Source organism: Rhodamnia argentea, chromosome 8, assembly GCF_020921035.1.
Source record: "Rhodamnia argentea isolate NSW1041297 chromosome 8, ASM2092103v1, whole genome shotgun sequence".
Lineage (NCBI taxonomy): Eukaryota > Viridiplantae > Streptophyta > Magnoliopsida > Myrtales > Myrtaceae > Rhodamnia > Rhodamnia argentea.
The window spans coordinates 20,251,882-20,269,828 of NC_063157.1; the positions used below are offsets into that span (position 1 = coordinate 20,251,882).

The 17,947-nt window shown below is 41.7% G+C and overlaps 1 protein-coding gene across 1 annotated transcript; it reads right to left on the reverse strand.

The window, feature by feature from the left end:
* Positions 1–15,178: 15,178 nt before the first annotated feature.
* Positions 15,179–17,560, reverse strand: LOC115726543 (3-ketoacyl-CoA synthase 19-like). The gene is made up of 2 exons (XM_030656457.2): positions 16,986–17,560; positions 15,179–16,335 (listed from the first exon to the last, which is right to left on the reverse strand). The coding sequence occupies exons 1-2, from the start codon at positions 17,482–17,484 to the stop codon at positions 15,416–15,418; spliced, it is 1,419 nt and encodes a 472-aa protein (XP_030512317.1). The 5' UTR covers positions 17,485–17,560; the 3' UTR covers positions 15,179–15,415.
* Between the last annotated feature and the right edge of the window lie 387 nt (positions 17,561–17,947).

Consider the following 17,947-nt stretch of genomic DNA (forward strand, 5'->3'; position numbering starts at 1 on the left):
GTTGGTGTAACACCTCCTGCACTACAAAAATGTTATCCTGAATTTGTCTTCCTCCAACAAAGGCACTCTGCTCAGCAGCTATCACTTCGGGCAGCAGTGGCTTCAATCTATTTGCTAGCACTTTGGCAATAATTTTGTAGCCAAAGTTACACAAGCTTATGGGACGAAATTGGTCGAGTTTCTCTGGGTTTGGGACCTTTGGTATTAGGGAAATCGTGGTTTTATTAAGATCTGGCAGCATGGTTCCTGATCTAAAAAAATCCTTAACTCCCTGAAAAATATCATTTTTAAGCACTTCCCAGTTTTGTTGGTAAAATAAGCCATTCAAGCCATCTGGACCAGGTGCTTTCAGAGCCCCAAGTTGGAATGCAGCATTTCTAACTTCATCAAAACTCACCTCAGTTGTTAAGGAGAGGTTCATTTCCTCGGTAACTACCTTGGGACACTGTTCCAAAACGGGGGAGAAGTTGCGAGAGCCCTCAGATTGATAAAGATCTCTAAAAACATAAATACAGCTTGCTTAATCAAACCTGGTTCTTTAATCCAGGTTTCATCAGCCCCTTTGATCATAGAGATCCTATTCCTTTGTCTTCGTTGAATCGTTGTCGCATGAAAGAATTTTGTGTTTCTATCCCCCCATTTTAGCCAGTTTATCCGGGATCTTAACCCCCAATACATCTCTTCTTGTTTCCACGTCGCCTCAATTTCTCCCTGCAATTTTTCCAATTTTTCCTTGTCAAAAGGAGTATGACAGTTGTTCAAGTACTGTTGTAACTCCTTTTTAACTTACAAACTCTTTTTGTCCATTTCCGAATGCTTTTTGGCTCCATTTAGATAAAGCAATAGATATTGCAAGCAGCTTCCCAGTTAAATTCTTATCCGCCTGGGTTGGCGAACTCCACACTTCCTTTATAACTTCTCTGCATTCTTCATTCTCAAGCCAAAATGCTTCAAATTTAAATTCTTTTTTTCGTTTGACCCTCTTTGGCTCGAAAGACAGAAGAATGGGGCTATGGTCAGACCCTACGGCTGGGAGAGCAAAGGCTTCGGCTTCAGGGAATAAGACTCTCCATTCGATGTTGCACAGTACTCTATCAAGCCGTTCTCTGACATTGTCTTCCCCATCTCTATTATTAGACCAAGTAAAGGCACATCCTTTACTATCAATGTCCATTAAAGAGCACATCTCCAGGAAATCCCGGAAAGCCGTCATTCGGTAGTTATCAGGCATACGTTTCCCCACCTTTTCCCAACAATACAACACCTCGTTAAAGTCTCCCAAGCAAACCCAAGGTATTGTAATCGATGAGCTTATTGCTCGAAGTTCCTCCCAGAGCATAAGTCTTTTCTGAAAATTATAAGGGGCATGAACAAAGGTCATTCGCATCCTCTTGCCATTGAGTAAATCTTTGCATCTCAGATCAATGTAGCTTCCAGTTAGCAAATCGAAGCTGATTTCCACTTTTTCGTCCCACAAAATGGCCAAACCACCAGCAGATCCTTCTGGGTCAACCACCTTACAGTTTTGATAATTTAGCCTCCTCCTTAATCTTTGGAGCGCCACTTCTCGATTTTTAGTTTCCATCAAGAAAACCACAGCAGGCCTAAACTGAGCCACAAGGGCTTGGAGCTCTTGGACTGTTGCGGGTGTGCCCAACCCTTGACAGTTCCAGCAAATCACATTCATTTCTACTTTGGTGGCTTCGGGGGGCTAGCCACCAACCTATAACTTGATCTCCTCAGAAAACCAATGTTCACACCAATATGACAAAACAACAACAGGAGTTATCCGTAAAACTCAACAGCTATAATGAAGTCGTTATTAAGAGACGCTAGAAGAAAGAACCTGGCATCTTTCTCTAACAAGCATTTTGTCGAACATGTGTTTAGCACTGGGGGGAAACTTCCACAAAGCGATGGAGAGGGAACAATGATAAAGCGAAGGCGAATTCTGCTACGTGGAGCATGTGAAGCGTGAGGTGGTGGAGGCAAAGAATGGCTAAAGTCGTGAAGGCGGAGGGCCGTTCTCAAGCACTTGACGAGTGAAGGCGGACCAGCAGCAAGGGAAGTAGTAGTGTTGTGTTGCGAAGAAATTGGAAGCCCAGAGACGCGGGGTGGTGGAAAAGATGAAGGAAAGGAAGCACAATCAGTAGATTGGAAAAAACTCTCAGATTCAATATCGAGAGAGGAAGCTCCCATGAAGGGAGAGAAAAGCTCCCATGAAGGGAGAGAGAAGCCACTCCATCCGGCTGCATCCCATGCCAATTCAGGCTTAAACCTTTTACATTTATGCAAATTCAGTCATAAACTTTTTGTATTGGTATCAATTCAGTCATAAACCTTTTGCATTGGTGTCATTTCAATCCTAAACATTTTTTTGTTGGATTCAAATCTTAAACCTTTTGAATTTGTGTCAATTGAGTCGTCCGATCAATTTTTGCCGAAAATCACTTACCACGATCGATTGTCCTACATGACACTACTCGTGCTAATATAGATATTTTTTAATCGGACGTTTCTAATTTCCCATAGAATCTCTAATGTTAACATTAGCTTGAGCCATGCCACGTAGGACAATCAATGTCCACGTCGGAGATTTCCAAAAAAATTGATCGGATTGACTCTGTTGGCACAAATACAAAAGGTTTAGGATTGAATTGATACCAAGACAAAATGTTTTGATTGAATTGACATCAATAAAAGATTTAAAAATGAATTGGCATAAATGTAAAAAGTTTAGGATCGAATTGATATCGGTGCAAAAGGTTTAGGAATGAACCGGCACAAGAAAAAAGTTTATGACTGAATTGGTACAAACGCAATAGGTTTAATACTTTTCTGACATTTTTCCCAAACAAGGTCAATTATGTTAGAATATATTTTGAGTTTGAGCCCATGAACAAAATCCGAGTCATTTTGAAGCGCGTGAATTTTGGAAAAGCAAAAGAAAACTCTCTTACTAGAGTAGGGGTATATTTTGGGTCACGGTCAAGAACGGAAGGGAAATTTTTGGATGACGATTTGGATTCTTTGGCTTCGAATTGACAGGTTCAAGTGGACTTTGAATTTGACCATAACTTGGTCAAGTTTTGTTTCATAAATTATATATAAATATGCCCCAGTCCTGAGTAAATATTTCATAGTAGCTATGGGACTTTAAGGAATAATGGAAAGGATTGTTCCAAATGTTCAGTAGCTTGATTTATAGTAATGAGGTTCCTTAAATCGGACAACATAGTTTGATAATGAACCAAATTTTCAGAGCAATTCGGGATAATGGGCATTCTTCACGCAATAGTTTTGATGAAATGAGAAGCTTCATCTGTATAAGGGACACCCACAAAACGTACTCTCCGAGAGTTTAGATTTTCCATCTACTTTTCAATTCCCGTACCTTTTTTTTTTAATCCTAGGAACATTTCATTCGTATCCACAATAAAACAAATTGAAATATCACAATCCAACTGCTACAATTTCAAAATAAAATAAAACTCCATTCATTCGAAAGGTAAATTTATGACTTCTTCAAATCAAAATGGACAACCGGTCACCGATTCCATCTTGAGTAATGAGCACATATCAAAATCTTCATATGTTGCTACAGCTTTGCCTTCCGATGGTACGCGTCTAGATTCGGCTTCCCCAATACCTTCCGTATTTTACTTTTTTCCATGTAATATCAATTCCAATCATGCATTCATTCCGATGTATTTCCTTTTAATATAATCTCAATTCTGGAGCATTTATATTTCCTCGCATTTAGATTCTCGTGCATTCACCACTCCACCCAAGTGGGCACTTTGTGCTAATGTGAGGAACCATTAGAGGTGGCAAAATGGATCTAGAACTCATATTTAAGGGTCGTGGGTCAAAAATGAGTTGACTTAAGTACTTAAATGGTTCTGACAAAAAAAAAAGTGCTTAAATGGGTCATAAATAGATTACTTAAAAATTTAATACGTCCTAAATGGATTTTAAATGAATCAACACTGGATTAGCTAAGACAACTATTTTAAGGGAGTCATAAATAGATTTTATGTATGTTTTAAAAATTTGATATTTTAATATTTTAATATTATTTTTTATTTTTATTTTTTTCTTTTCTTCCTATTTTCTTTTTCCTCTTGCCTTGGCTGCCACTAGCCAACGATGGCCAAGGGCAAGCTCGGGCTCGCCAGCCTAGGGCATGCTCAAGCTCGCCTAGATCGATTGAGCCTCGAGATCCGTCGAGCACCAACAAGCTTGAGCCTCGGCCATAATGATTTTGGAATGGATTTTTTTTCAAAAATTTATAAGAAATGAATTTTCCTAAATATGATTGGATATTGAAGTGATTGAACAATATGGATTGAGTCGGATGTGGGTTGGGCCGATATGTGTCATTAAATTTGTGCCGTGTAAAAATGGGCCGATGTAGGTCGAACCATATTCGACCTTACCCAATTTTGACTCGATCCAACTTGGGTGAGCAAAAAAAAAAACCATGACCCACCCAAACCAGACTGGATCATACTCTACCGGTTGATTTTGGATAGAACCGGTGGGTACCGGTCCGATTCCCGGATCCAATTTTCTGGAACTAACAGGTACCGGTTCGGTTCGCGGTTTCGGATGGGAACCATCCAACCGGCCCAACCGAACTAGTTATTTTATATAATACAAATATATATTCTTTTAATTGAAGCGATCTCCCTCAAATGCCCATAGTCTAGACCCATCCGTCCAAACAAAAAGAGTCCAAACTCAACTTATTTTCATGTGTGATATGTGTTGTGCATCATGGATGCATTTGAAAGCTTGCATTAATTAGTTGATCAACTGCTATTGCATTTCCCACGATGCTCGACTCTATTGCTGACAATAATACTGTCGCCTGCAAAGACATTGTCCTTAAGTTTTTCATGTGATAAGAATACTGAATGCAAACATGAGGAATGTACTGCCAAAGTCCCAAGTTGAGCCCTCCTCCTTCAACCGCTAATGGGCGGTTCTCGGTTCTAGGGGTGAGAACCACCCATCCCGAAACCGATCACTTATAGACCTAACCCATCGATTTAACACCTCTAGGAACCATCGAACGATTTTAGTCACCCTCCAATAGTGTGAAGTTTGGATCGCCTTGGCATATAAGGGTGTGCATGGCAACACTTTTGCTTTAGAAATCAACTTCTGATCAGAAGTTGATTTTTTTTTACTTCTACTCAAAAGTAGAAGTTGATTTTTTTACTTCTACTCCGGAAGTTGATTTCTAATCAGAAAAATTCATTTGATAACAGTTGAAAATTTATACTTCTAGAACATTATTAATACAAAATCTTCTATGAAAAATTATTGTCGATAGCTGAAAAATTTCTACTTATTTTTTAATTTTTTAAAATTTCTTTAAAAATAATTGTTATTATTTTAATTTTTTTTTAAAAATTATTTATTTTATACTCTGACGACCGAAGACGACGACTCAGCGACAGCGAGCAATGGCGGCGGGCAGTGGTTGGAAGCTGCCAATGGCGGTGGTTGATTGTGGGCATAGTGGGTGGCGACGGCAGAGGCATGCTTGGAAGAGAAAGGCTTTGAAAATGAAAAAAGGCCGAAATGAAAGAGATGTTGATATTGAGAGATTTTTACTTAAGAAAAAGAAGTAACATTTTTTAACTTCTGAAATTGACTCAGAAACAACTTTAGTAATAGAAATTTGCTTCAAAAGTAGAAATGTAATGTTGCGTAATTAAACGGATTTCTGCTCAAAAAATTGCATTACTAAACGAATTTCCGCTTCAAAAGCACTTCTGGAGCCGAAATTCATTTCCATAAGTGTTATCATGCACACCCTTTGACTCTATCTAGTGGCTCCCAGATTCAAACGAACCCAAGTGGTTCTACTTCGCATGGAACCTCGTTTTGAGGAAATCCGTTGAACTAGAACGAATAGGTGCCGTTGAAATGCTCCTTCTTCACCCCTGCTATCCTGATGGGCAATGCCAAGAAAGGATTTCGACAAGAATTGTTAGAGTGCGTATAGTAACACTTTGGGAAATGAATTTCTGCTCCAGAAATGCTTCTGGATAGTGTTTGTAATCTGAAGGTTCATATTAGCACAAACGAGATCGTTGAAATGCCAAGAGATTCAGGAAATTTACTTCTCATCCTTGCAGTCCTAGTTGATTCGATCATAGGTAGCTAGGATGAATCCATTTCATTGGCAGTACCGATTCTACTAGGACAACTCTGGTTAGCACCCGAGCGTGTCTACCATTTTTGACATCTGCATTGCAAAAGCTTCCTTAAAATGGTAATTGCTTTCTAGAACACTGTCTGATTCAATGTTGTAGGAACATCAAAACATAGTGGGGCAAGGCATCAGCGCATAATTGGTCAAAAAGACTTGAGCCATAGCCACTCATTATGTAACGACACAAATGTGGTGGTAATGACACATCACACAAGAAGTCAAGAAGGTCCCCCATGGTTTCAGTTGGTTTTCACATTTACGTTGTATGATGGTGCAAACATCATCAGTCTTTCAAAAAGAACGTCAAAACCAAACGACAGAAAGACCAGGCATATTATCGGAAATCAGGACATGAGGGAACAAACTGTCTTATCACAATTCGCTGGAGGACAGAGTAGTTCAATGCAACTTCCATGCTTAGTGAACACATCTTCTGTCCCAAGAGCTACGCACCCAATAATCGAGAAGGCTAATCCCTAATCGGTTGAATTTTACCAAGGCAACCTCAAGTTCGACGACTCAAGAATCATCCTATAATCTAAGGGAAAATTTCAAATAAGGGCCCGAAATCTTCTCGTTTTCTCAAATAAGGGCTCCAAGTGAATTTTGTTTCAAATAAGGGTCCGAAATGACATAGTATATTTCAAATAAGGGATTGAAGTGAACATAGTATTTCAAAAAATGGTCTGGCCTAAAGGGCATTTTCGTCATTTTCCATTTTGATTTTTTGTTCATTTTTTCTCTATTTTTTCCTTTTTTTTAAAAGGCAACAAAATAAAAAAAACATAAGAAAAAGCTACACAGGTGGGAGGGCTGTCCCTCTAGCCTATGGCCACCGGCCCACCGCTGGTGCGGGGTCGGCAAGGGCGACGAAGGCCGCCGAGGTCGTTGGCGCCTCGATGAGGGTCGGCGGGGTGGCGAGGGCCTCTGGCCCTCGCAAAAATAGAGAGAGGGTCGAGCACTCTCCCAAATCTAGGCGAGGGCCGACAACCCCAGCCCAGATTCGGGAGAGGGCCCGACCCTCTCTCGATTTTGGTGAGGGCCAACCGGCCCTCGCCTGCGGTCGGTAGGGTCCCTAGCAAACCCATCGAACTTCGCCGCCTTCCCCCCTAGCCCTTAGCGATGGGGCGGCGGCCACAGGCGGGAAGCTACTCTCTTACCTGTGTATGTTGTCTTTTTTTAAAAAAAAAAAATTTTGCCAATTTTTGAGAAAAGAGATCAAAGAAAAGTCTAATAAAAAATAAAAAAAATCAAATAAGTAAAAAGACAAAATGCCCTTGAAATTAGGCTCTTTCTTGATATTTTATGGCCAATTCATGCATTTATTTGAAATAATATTCACTTCATACCCTTGTTTGAGAAAATGAGAGCACTTGAGGCTCTTATTTGAAACAGAGTTCACTTGGGGCTTTTATTTGAAAAAATGAAAGGACTTCAAGCCCTTGTTTGGAATTTTTCCTACAATCTAAACGCCATAGCCAAAAAATTTTGAAGAATTTGAAAAATGTAAACATCAGGAATTATTCATTGGAATGTCCATGAGTAGTAGCAATGTGCCGGGGAGTCGAGCCGTCCCATGCTCTTCCTCATCACGCCCTTCCCTAGTTGAATGCTTGAGCGGTTCCTTCGGGACATGCGCATTCCCTCTCTTCGCTGCCACCAACGTCACCGTCTCTCTCCCGATTCGTTCACTTCATCCACCGAGACGGAGGAGCAACAGTTACTTCCCTCGCTAGCCATGCGGGTGAACCGATAGCGGTCGATTTCGCAGAACACCAGCTTCATAGCAGCCTCCGCCGCCAAGTATGAGCGCCACCTCGAAACAGGAACTTACCTATGCAAGGAAAATTATGGGAGAAAGGACACCGGACCGGTCGAAGTTTATGTACGACACTCCTTGTTCTGGTGACCAAATTTTTCATTAGCTCTCTTGAGTGCAAATGAAGAAAAAAAAAAAAATTTGCCGCGCGATGTTTTGGCCAAATTGATTACATGACATTTACTATAAAATCTTTAATATTATGTGCCAATTTTTTTAATATCAGTTCACATGGCATTTTTATCCAATAATCAAACCACATGGATTGATTTTTATAAAAATAAGCTAAAATATTTTAAGAAAATTTAATTTAATTTAAAAAATAAGCTAAAATAATTTTAAAAAAGGGCCTTATACAGTGGTGAAGGCTTGCATAGCCCTTGTTGCCGCCTCCCCACCCTCATCAAACCATCGCCAATAATGGTTGGCCGGGGTGGAGGATGGTTGGCGAGGAGCACCGAGCCCCGATTAGTGGCCGGTGACCCCCCACCAACAACAAACGTTGGCTCGACTTAGCGGTGGTTGTGCGAGGCCGACGTTGCCTAGCGATAGGTAGACCCTGTCGACCCTAGTGAGGCCTCGGCTGCTATCGGCGACTCCCGCCGGCCATTGCCGGTGGTGGTGGAGCTGCGGCGGCGATGGTGAGGGTTGTGCAAGCACTTGCTACTTAACCTTACCCTTTTCTCCTTTTATTTTTTTGGACCTTTTTTAAGTTTTTGAGTTTTTTTTAACTCTTTTTTTATTCTTGATCGAGATCTTCCATTGAGCCACATAGGATTATGTTGTTATTAAAAAGAATGCCACGTAAGATTTTTGGCAAAGTTCACTGGAGTTGATACTTAAATAATCGTTTTTAAAAAATATTGGCACTTAAGTTATCCAAAAAAAATTTGACATTAAAGTGAGCGTCATAAAAATATTTAGCACTTATAGTGTCTTTTTTCCGAAAATTATCATGAAAGTCGTAAATTTATTATACTTTTGCAAATTCAATTATAAATTTCTTAACTATGAGAATTTAGTATTAAATACTTTCACGTTTTTTCAGTTGAGTCTATCCGACGAATTTGGTGGAAAATCTCTATTATGGACACCTACCGTTCTACATGGTATTGCCGTAGTCGATGTTGATAATTTTTTTTCAATTGTTATTACTATTTTTTGATTATTTACTTTTTCTCTTTTTTCTCTTTTTCCTTTTTCCTTTTTCTTACTGTGGCCGATGAGGGCAACGAAGCCTTGGCGAGGGACGTGACACCCTAGACTATATTGTGGTTGTGATGGCCTCGCCCATATCCGGGAGAGGGCCTGGTGACTCTCGCCGGTCATAGTAAAGAAAAAGTTAAATAAGGAAAAGAAAACAAAAGAAAACAAAGAACTAATAAATTCAAAAAATAAATTATCCACGTCGGCGCTAACCATGCGGCGTAGAATGCTAGCATCCACATTAGCAATATCCGGCCAAAAATTAGCTGGATAAACTCAATTGACAAAACTTGAAAAAGTTTAGGACTTGCATAATTAAACGTTTAGGATTTGATTAGTAAAATACAATAGATTTAAGATTTTTTTAGATAATTTTGCCTACATATGCAACAATAGCTAACAAGAAAACATTCTTGCAAATTTATCAATTTAAAAGAATATCCGGAGGCAAATATTTGGGGCTAAAATCTTGGCCGGGTATTAAATTAGGCCCAGTCCAGCATTGTACAGTAGAACCCTAATCTCCTGGAGATCATCTTTCGTCGTTACTTTTACATGTATTTTTCAATTCCCACGCTTTGTGCTTCCGTGTCATTACAATTTCAATTATGTATTTCGATTCGATATATTTGCACTCGTGGTAATTTCAATTCCGATACATTTCTATTTCCTCGAATTTAAATTCATGTACATCTACTACTCCATCCAATCCAAACTCTCGCACCATGTTGTCTTCATGTAATGAGGAGCCGCGTAGCAATCTCAGCCGCTCCTCAATCATCCGAAGTTCGGGTCCGTTTAGCGCATATTGATTTCCGTCAAGAATAGTCAATCCGTCAAGAAGGGCCTTCCTGATGATGGGTCGAAATCACTTCGTTTTAGCCTTATATTTCATGATTTAGCCACAGCATCAGCATATACGATAGAGAAAATAATAATTAAAAAGGCACGTAAGAATTTTTTGTTAGTTAATTTGGATGGAGTTAACGGGAGGATTTGATTGCACCAATTTGACCAGTTTTAGGACTTATTGCACTTTTTGTTAGGACTCAATTACACTTTTGTGATAAGTTTTAAGATTTACAATGTGCTTAACCCTTCAAACGATTGACTGAGTTATCGCTAGAGTTTTAAAATGTCCAGACGATCATCTACAACTTTAACATTGTCATCCACATATAAGAGTAGTATAACAGACCCACAAGGTGTGTGCCGAACAAAAAGAGCATGGTCATAATGACTAGATTTAAAGTTGAGGAATTCAATTGTTATGCTAAACAAATTATGGCTCATCTCTACTAACATTGCATCATCACCATCAACTCACAGGAGACAAAATCATAATGCATCTTTACCACGCCTCATCCCAGCATTTTTCACAGGTGTCCTCTACATCAGCAAGGATAAATACAACATCGTGCAACTGCATGAAGATGGCTATTCCATACTCAATTCTCATGAAAATTCATACTCATTTTTTTCCCTTTTTTTTTTTTTTCCGATGTTGAACCTCAGGTCCATAATATCACATAATAGATTAGCCAAGCTATATCACGTTACACAAGCCATATCATTTCGTGTATGGATTATAAGATTTCTTCATCCCCTGTGAACTTTGCAGAGACTCGTCTTACGTAGTAGAACATCTGTCTTTTTCTGAAGCCTTACACGCATACTCATACGATGGAGCTCGCTCTTTGCCGGGTAGTCGTTTCATCACATTGCATCACTGACATGCAAATCATCATAACATAATAGTTGCCACGTGAAATTATATAATAAGAGTGAAATATCATCGCACTAAACTCTCGGCATTTCCAATATTAACATTGGAAACTATTTATCATCATTTGCAAACCTTCAAGCCCTTACTCGTAAATCAATCATCACTTAATTCATGAGCTCACAACATTCTTACGCCCCATGAACGTGGCACAAATGATACCGGCATAGTCCGGCCTTCATCATAGTGCAAATCAATATAGTGTAGCATTATACTCTTTTTTGGTTTCCATATAATAAAGAGAGCTTTTAGAAATCATATGCACCATAATATATCAATACTACATGTTGCATAATTTCATTTGCGCAAATCTCGAAGCATTAAGTCCAATGTGGCTCACATCTCAATTTTTCTCTTAATCTAGCTCCACTAATCGAATTAATTAGCTAAGGCCATTCACTTGCAATTTGATCCATATGAATATCGTATTAACACTATATTCATGTCCTCGGTTTCGTAAAATTACCAAAAGAATCCACTTTTCAAAATACTTTTGCAATTAATTCTAAATTTTGATTAGCTAGATAAATTGTCCAGTTTGACAAAAAAAAAAATTAAATTGTCTAGTGATTAACTAAGAACTTACCACATAAGCATGCTTAGCATATAAGCAGCTCTCAAAAGTTTCAGTTTTAGAAGATGAAACCTCTAACTATTTGAAATTACAAAATAGCCCCTTTACTCTACAATCTTTGGATTTTTCTACCCGATTTCATTTCCTTTAATTAATCTCACTTAATCGCTAACTAATAAACATTTAGTTCATAAAAAGTTTATTGTTCGCAGAGGAGTTTATGTCCTGTGAAATTACTTCTTCGCTCGTGTTACCCACAATTACCATGTTACTGCTTTACATGCATAGTTTCAACTTTATAAAAACATTTGCTTTTCAAGTCCAGGATCGACCACTTCCGCGTCCCCCGGGGAGGAAATGCGGTGATCGACACGGTAATTGTGTGTAAAATTGGCAGGGTGTCAACTGTCATATGCATTGATCGTTTCAAAGTATGCCCCCGGTTAAGGGGGGCATTTTTTTCCAAAATATGATTTAAAAAAAAATTACCAATTTAAGTGTTTGTTAAAAAAATTTACTGATTTAGGGCATGTGCGCCTCTCTTACAGGCGAACATGCCCTCTGCGCGCACCTCCCACAGAGGCGCACATGGGTTGTGAGCCTGTATGAGAGGCGCACAAGGCAATCCATTATTTTTTTTTTTTTACTTTCTTTTTCCTTTTTAGCTGCACATTATATATATATATATATATATATATATATATATATATATATATATATATTATATTCCCTGTGCGTTGCAAGCCCGTGAGCCCCCTCCGCTGCCGCGCCCGCAAGTTGCTGCCATGTCGTCGTCTGAATCGTCGCAGAGTAAAAAAAAATATTATTATAAATATAAAAAATAAAAAAAAGGACCCCTGTGTGTCGCAACTTGCAGGCGCGACAGTGACTCAGACGACGATGACGACGATATGGCGGCAACTTGCGAGTGTGGCGGCGGCACGAGGCTTGTGAGCTTGCGGCGCACGAGGATCCTTTTTTTACTTTTTTATATTTATACTAATTTTTTTTTACTCGGCGGCGGCACGGGGTTCGCGGGCTTGTGGCGCACGGGGGTCCTTTTTTTATATTTATAATTTTTTTTTTTACTCGACGACAACTCGGACAAACACCACGACATGGCGGCAACTTGCGGGTGCAGCGGCGGCACGGGGGTCGCGGGCTTGTGGCACACGGGGGTCCTTGTTTTACTTTTTTTTATTTTTATATTTATAAGAATGTTTTTTTTTTACTTGGCGATGACTCGGACAACGACGACACGGTGGCAACTTGTGGGCGCAGCGTCGGCACGGGGCTCTCGGGCTTGTGGCCCACGGGGGTCATTTTTTTACTTTTTTTTTCTTTTTTATATTTATAATAATGTTTTTTTACTCGGCGACGACTCGGTCGACGACGATGACACAGTGGCAACTTGCGGGCATGGCGGCGGCACGGGGGCTCCCGGGCTTGCGGCGCACGAGGGTCCTTTTTTTTAAATTTTTGTACTTTTTATATTTATAATAATATTCTTTTTTTACCCGGCGACAACTCGGACGACAACAACAACACGGCGACAACTTGTGAGCCCGGCGGCAGCAAAGGGCTTGCGGACTTGCGGAATTGATGCGCATGGGGGGTCCTTTTTTATTTTTTTATTTTTTATATTTATAACAACGTTTTGTTTTTTACTCAGACGATGGCGACATGATGGCAACTTGCCGGCGCGGCAGTGACACAGGGCTTGTGGACTTGTGGCGCATGGGGGTCCTTTTTTTACTTTTTTACTTTTTTATATTTATAATAACGTATTTTTTTTACTTGATGATGATGACATGGCGGCAACTTGCGGGCATGGCGGCGGTACGAGGGTCGTGGGCTTGCGACTCATGGGGTCCTTTTTTTTTTTTTTTTTACTTTTTTATATTTATAATAAATTTTTTTTTACTTGGCTACGACTTAGACAACAATGATGACACGGCGGCAACTTGCGAGCGCGGTGGCGACACGGGACTCGCAGACTTGCCGCTCATGGGTGTCCTTTTTTTACTTTTTTTTTTTTACTTTTTGTATTTATAATAACATTTTTTTTTACTCGGTGACGGCTCGGATGACAACGATGACGACGACATCGCAGCAACTTGTAGGCGTGGCAGCACGGGGTTTGCGGGCTTGCGTCTCACGGGGAGTATAAAAAAGAGAAAAAAAGTAAAAAAAAAGCATAAAATCTGCAGTTAAAAAAGAAAACGAAAGTAAAAAAAAAATTAAGGTGGCTTGTGTGCCTGTAACAGAGACGCACATGGCATAAATCAGTAAAATCTTTTAAAAAACGCTTAAATTGGTAATTTTTTTTAACCATATTTTGAAAAAAGCACCGGTTAAGGCGGCAATATTAGTGCTGCTCCCTCGTTTCAACTTTGACCAAGTTAAGGACACGCGCAAATCCGGCCAAACAAAGGACATGCGCAGCACACAAGTTAAACTTTTCGGCCGTGAACCGAACTGGGGTTTGAGAAGTACTCCAGCAAGAGCATTTGTGGGGGCTTACAGAGGTTTAGGTCTTGTCGGTCACGTCCTTTAATTGGTTAGATGTAACGATCCGCGCTGCTCTGCAAGATCTCGTAAGTTGTCCATTTTCTTCTCTAAAAAAACCGGGGGACCTCCATGTATTTTGCTGAAGTAATGAGAACCTAACCACCGATTAATGGGATGAAAGTGAAATGACATTGAAATTATTGAGGTGTAGTTAATACTCAATCCTCCCTTCCTCGGGGATGCGATTTGCCAAGCTGAGGCAAACAATCAAACCAGTTACTTCATTCCTGGATCGGCTTTTGCCCGGTATTACCTAAAAAAATTGAACTCTTGCTCCCCTGTTTTAGTCAGCACGTAGTGGGCGTGGGACAGTGCCGTCTTTAAGGCTTAACCGTACATGAGAAGATTGATTGCAGAGAAAAAAGAAAGATAGATTCGTATTCGCACATATGAGAATTATGTAGGAACAAGAATAATTTTGGATTCCCTTTTGAAAAAGAGAAAAGTACACGGGTCCCGCTACTGCCATACATTATTCCATTCGCTTGTAGTTGATAGATGTAATAGCGAAGTGCGATGTGCTAATTGTAGTAGAATCGTCTGCTGAATGAAGCGCCGATTTAAGGGCAAATCAAGATAAAACTTATGCCTCGATTTCGTTTTCTCGCTTTTACACTCTATTTCGTTGCGGTTATTCGACGGATCCTAACACAAATGACCTAACTCGAGTAGAAGGAGCAAACTAAAACATTGCATGCACTATATTCAAATAACACAAATGACCTAACTCGAGTAGAAGGAGCAAACTAATTACAGTGGAATCGTCTGCTGAATGTAGCGTTGATTCAAGGGCAAATCAAGATAAAACTTATGTCTCGACTTCTCTTTCTCGTTTTTACACTCTATTTCGTTGCAGTTATTCGACGGATCCTAACACAAATGACCTAATTAGAGTAGAAGGCGCAAACTAAAACATTGCATACAGTATATACCATATACCATGTTGATCATCTAACATAAGAAGTCCCATGGCATTCCACTCCAACGATAGTGAAATGGCAAATTTATTTTATTTCTATCCACTTTAAAGGAAAATAAGATAATTACTTTGACAATTGAGACGAATCAAGAGTCGCTGAGCCCAACTTACAATTACAGAATCATTTGGAACTGTCTAGTTGGGTGTTTGATAAACAATGTTTGTTCACCAAAAAAAGAAAAAAAGATAAGCCAAAAACCAGCATGTAGTCCAATTTTACCTTTTGATTTTTCATACGAAGGCAACTGCCCGAATCAACGCACCATCTCGGCCTCCTCTAGCCGGACGAAGTTGAGGCTGTCGTCGTAGATCCACCCGTACTTGTCCATGAACGGGTTCTCGAGGCTGGCCGCCGGGTAGTCCTCGACGCTGTCCGCCCACACGTTCGGCCTTTCGAGATCCCGCATCACCTCCCACACGCACGTGTTGCTCTTGAACCCGGCCCCGAGGCTTATCATCAGCACCGTGTCCCCTCTCTTCAGCCGCTTCTTCGCCTCCATGTAACCCAGCACGTACCAGTTCCCGCCCGCCGACGTGTTCCCGAACCGGTGCAGCGCCATCCTCGATGGCTCGAGGTCGTAGTCGCTCAGATTCAAACCCTTCCCGACCGTGTCGATCACCGCCTTACCTCCCGGGTGGACGCAGAAGTGGTCAATCCCGGACTTGAGGTTCAAGTTGAGGCTTGGGCCGCCGCGGACCTTCTGAGCCTTTCTCTTGGCGAACGGGTTGCCCGCGAGGGCGTTGGCAAGTATGTAGCGGACGAGCTCGTGGATGGGGAGGACCCGGGGCAGCAGGATCCGGAGGTTCGCCTCGAGGGCCTGCCCGGCGGCCTTGACGAGGTACTTGGTGAGGCGGAACCCCTGGTGGCCCTGCCCGTCCTCCTCCTGAATGCAGCAGCCGTAGGACTCGTCGTGGGAGCCGTGGTGGATGCGGACGGAGCTGCCGAGCTTCATGAGGGCCCCGTCCTTGGCCCGGGCGCGGTCGTTGGTGAGGAGGACGGCGCATCCGCCCATGCGGAAGAGGCAGTTGGAGATGATCATGGACTTCTCCTTGCCGCAGTACCAGTGGGAGCCCATGCTCTCGGTGCTGACGACGAGGGCCACCGCATTGTCCTGCGTTTTGAAGAGCTCCTGGACCAGGTGGATCGCCACCAGGCTCGCGCTGCAGCCCATGCCTGCGCGGAGTCGGTTTACGCATCAGAACATTGAATCATACACAAGAACAACGTTGAAGGATCGAAATCCGCTGTGAATAATTAGATTAATTTTTTATTATCGAAACCCATTTCTACTTCTTTTGTCTTTCAAATTAATCCTTCTCGTTATTTAAGTATCTATTTACATATAAATCTACTAAATTCACGGATTGTATGGGGGAGAAATAAAGAGTCTCAAATCAGATAAATCTACTTGAACGAAATTAAGTACAATTATGTTTCGGCTTCGACTTGAGCTCTAATCATTAAGTAAGAGTACTTTAATCAATTATCCCACGTCAGTGCCAGGTCAGCATCGGCCGGCCAAAGTTGACCGGAAAAATGCAAAAGGTTTAGGACTGAATTGACACAATTAAAAATAGATTTGGAACTTTTTTTGGTGATTTTCCCTAGCTAAAAACGGGTCGTTAGCTGTGCACACGCAGCATATAAAAACTGCAAAGAAAAATAATAGGAGAATTAGACATATAAACAGGCCTTCGTTTGGGAGCAAAATCCGTTAAGCCAAGATTCAAGCAAATCGAATCGGGTCCTTTTTCAATTAGAGTTTAGAGGCATTAGGCGTTTCATAATCGACTGTGTTTTCGGAGCCGAACCGTCTCCACTACCTGCTAGATTGAAGGTCTTGACGTCGTCCCTGAGCTTGAAGTGGTTCACGATCCTTGACGTCAGCGACGGCGCCGGCGAGAACAGCGACACGTTGACGATGAGGATGTCGATCTCGGGCGGCGCCACCCCGGTGCTGGCGAGCACCTTGCTGACCGTCTGCTGGAACACCACGTCGAGCTCCAGGAGGGCATCGGGCAGGGTCGGGTCCTCCTCGTGGCCGTCGAGCACAAGCCTCGGCCCGTAGCTGTCCTCGCCGATCCCGGACCGGGCCATCGTCTTGAGCAGGAACCGGTAGTCCTCCAGGTTGAGGTTCTTGTTGCGGAGGACGACACGGACGCACTCGTCGGTGGTGAGCTTCGTGTCCTCGGGGGCCTTGTAGCACTCGTAGCCGAGCATGTAGCAGCACTGCCCGCGTCGGCGGAGGAGGCCCCGGGCGAGGCTGAGCACGGCGTAGGCCGCCGCGAGGACGTACATCGTAGCAAGGAGTGTGATCTCCATCAGAGAGAGAGAGAGAGAGAGAGAATGAGAGAATTCACTAACACTTATGTCTTAGGGTTATGTTTTGTCGGAGTTAGTACTGGGCTACTGCATTTATATTCCCCGGGAGTCGTATCGTAGGTGGCGTTCACCTTCATCCTAACTTTGGATAATCACGTCACAGCACCAACGGCTACCCAAACCCCGTTTTAATTGCACCTGATCTCACCATAGAGTTATTATTATCAAATGCTTTTTTTCTTTTTTTTGGACGAGCCTGAGGTTCATAATGATGAATTGAATTCTATCTGCCAACGAATATTTCGACGACGTGTTCCTCGAAGTTAGCTGGTTCGCCATGCGTCGCACTCGTACGAAGATTGGAGCGATGCGTGATCGATCGTCCTTACTTAGCATACGCAAGTAGGTTAAAAATATTGCCAGAGCCCAGAAACCCGGTTATCTCGAGAGCCGTAGAACGCCT

Coding starts and splice junctions, on each gene's coding strand:
- LOC115726543 (XM_030656457.2), bottom strand. CDS start 17,484: ATGGAGATCACACTCCTTGCTACGATGTACGTCCTCGCGGCGGCCTAC. Junction 16,336..16,985: donor CAAGACCTTCAATCTAGCAG/GTAGTGGAGACG, acceptor GACTCCGCGCAG/GCATGGGCTGCAGCGCGAGC.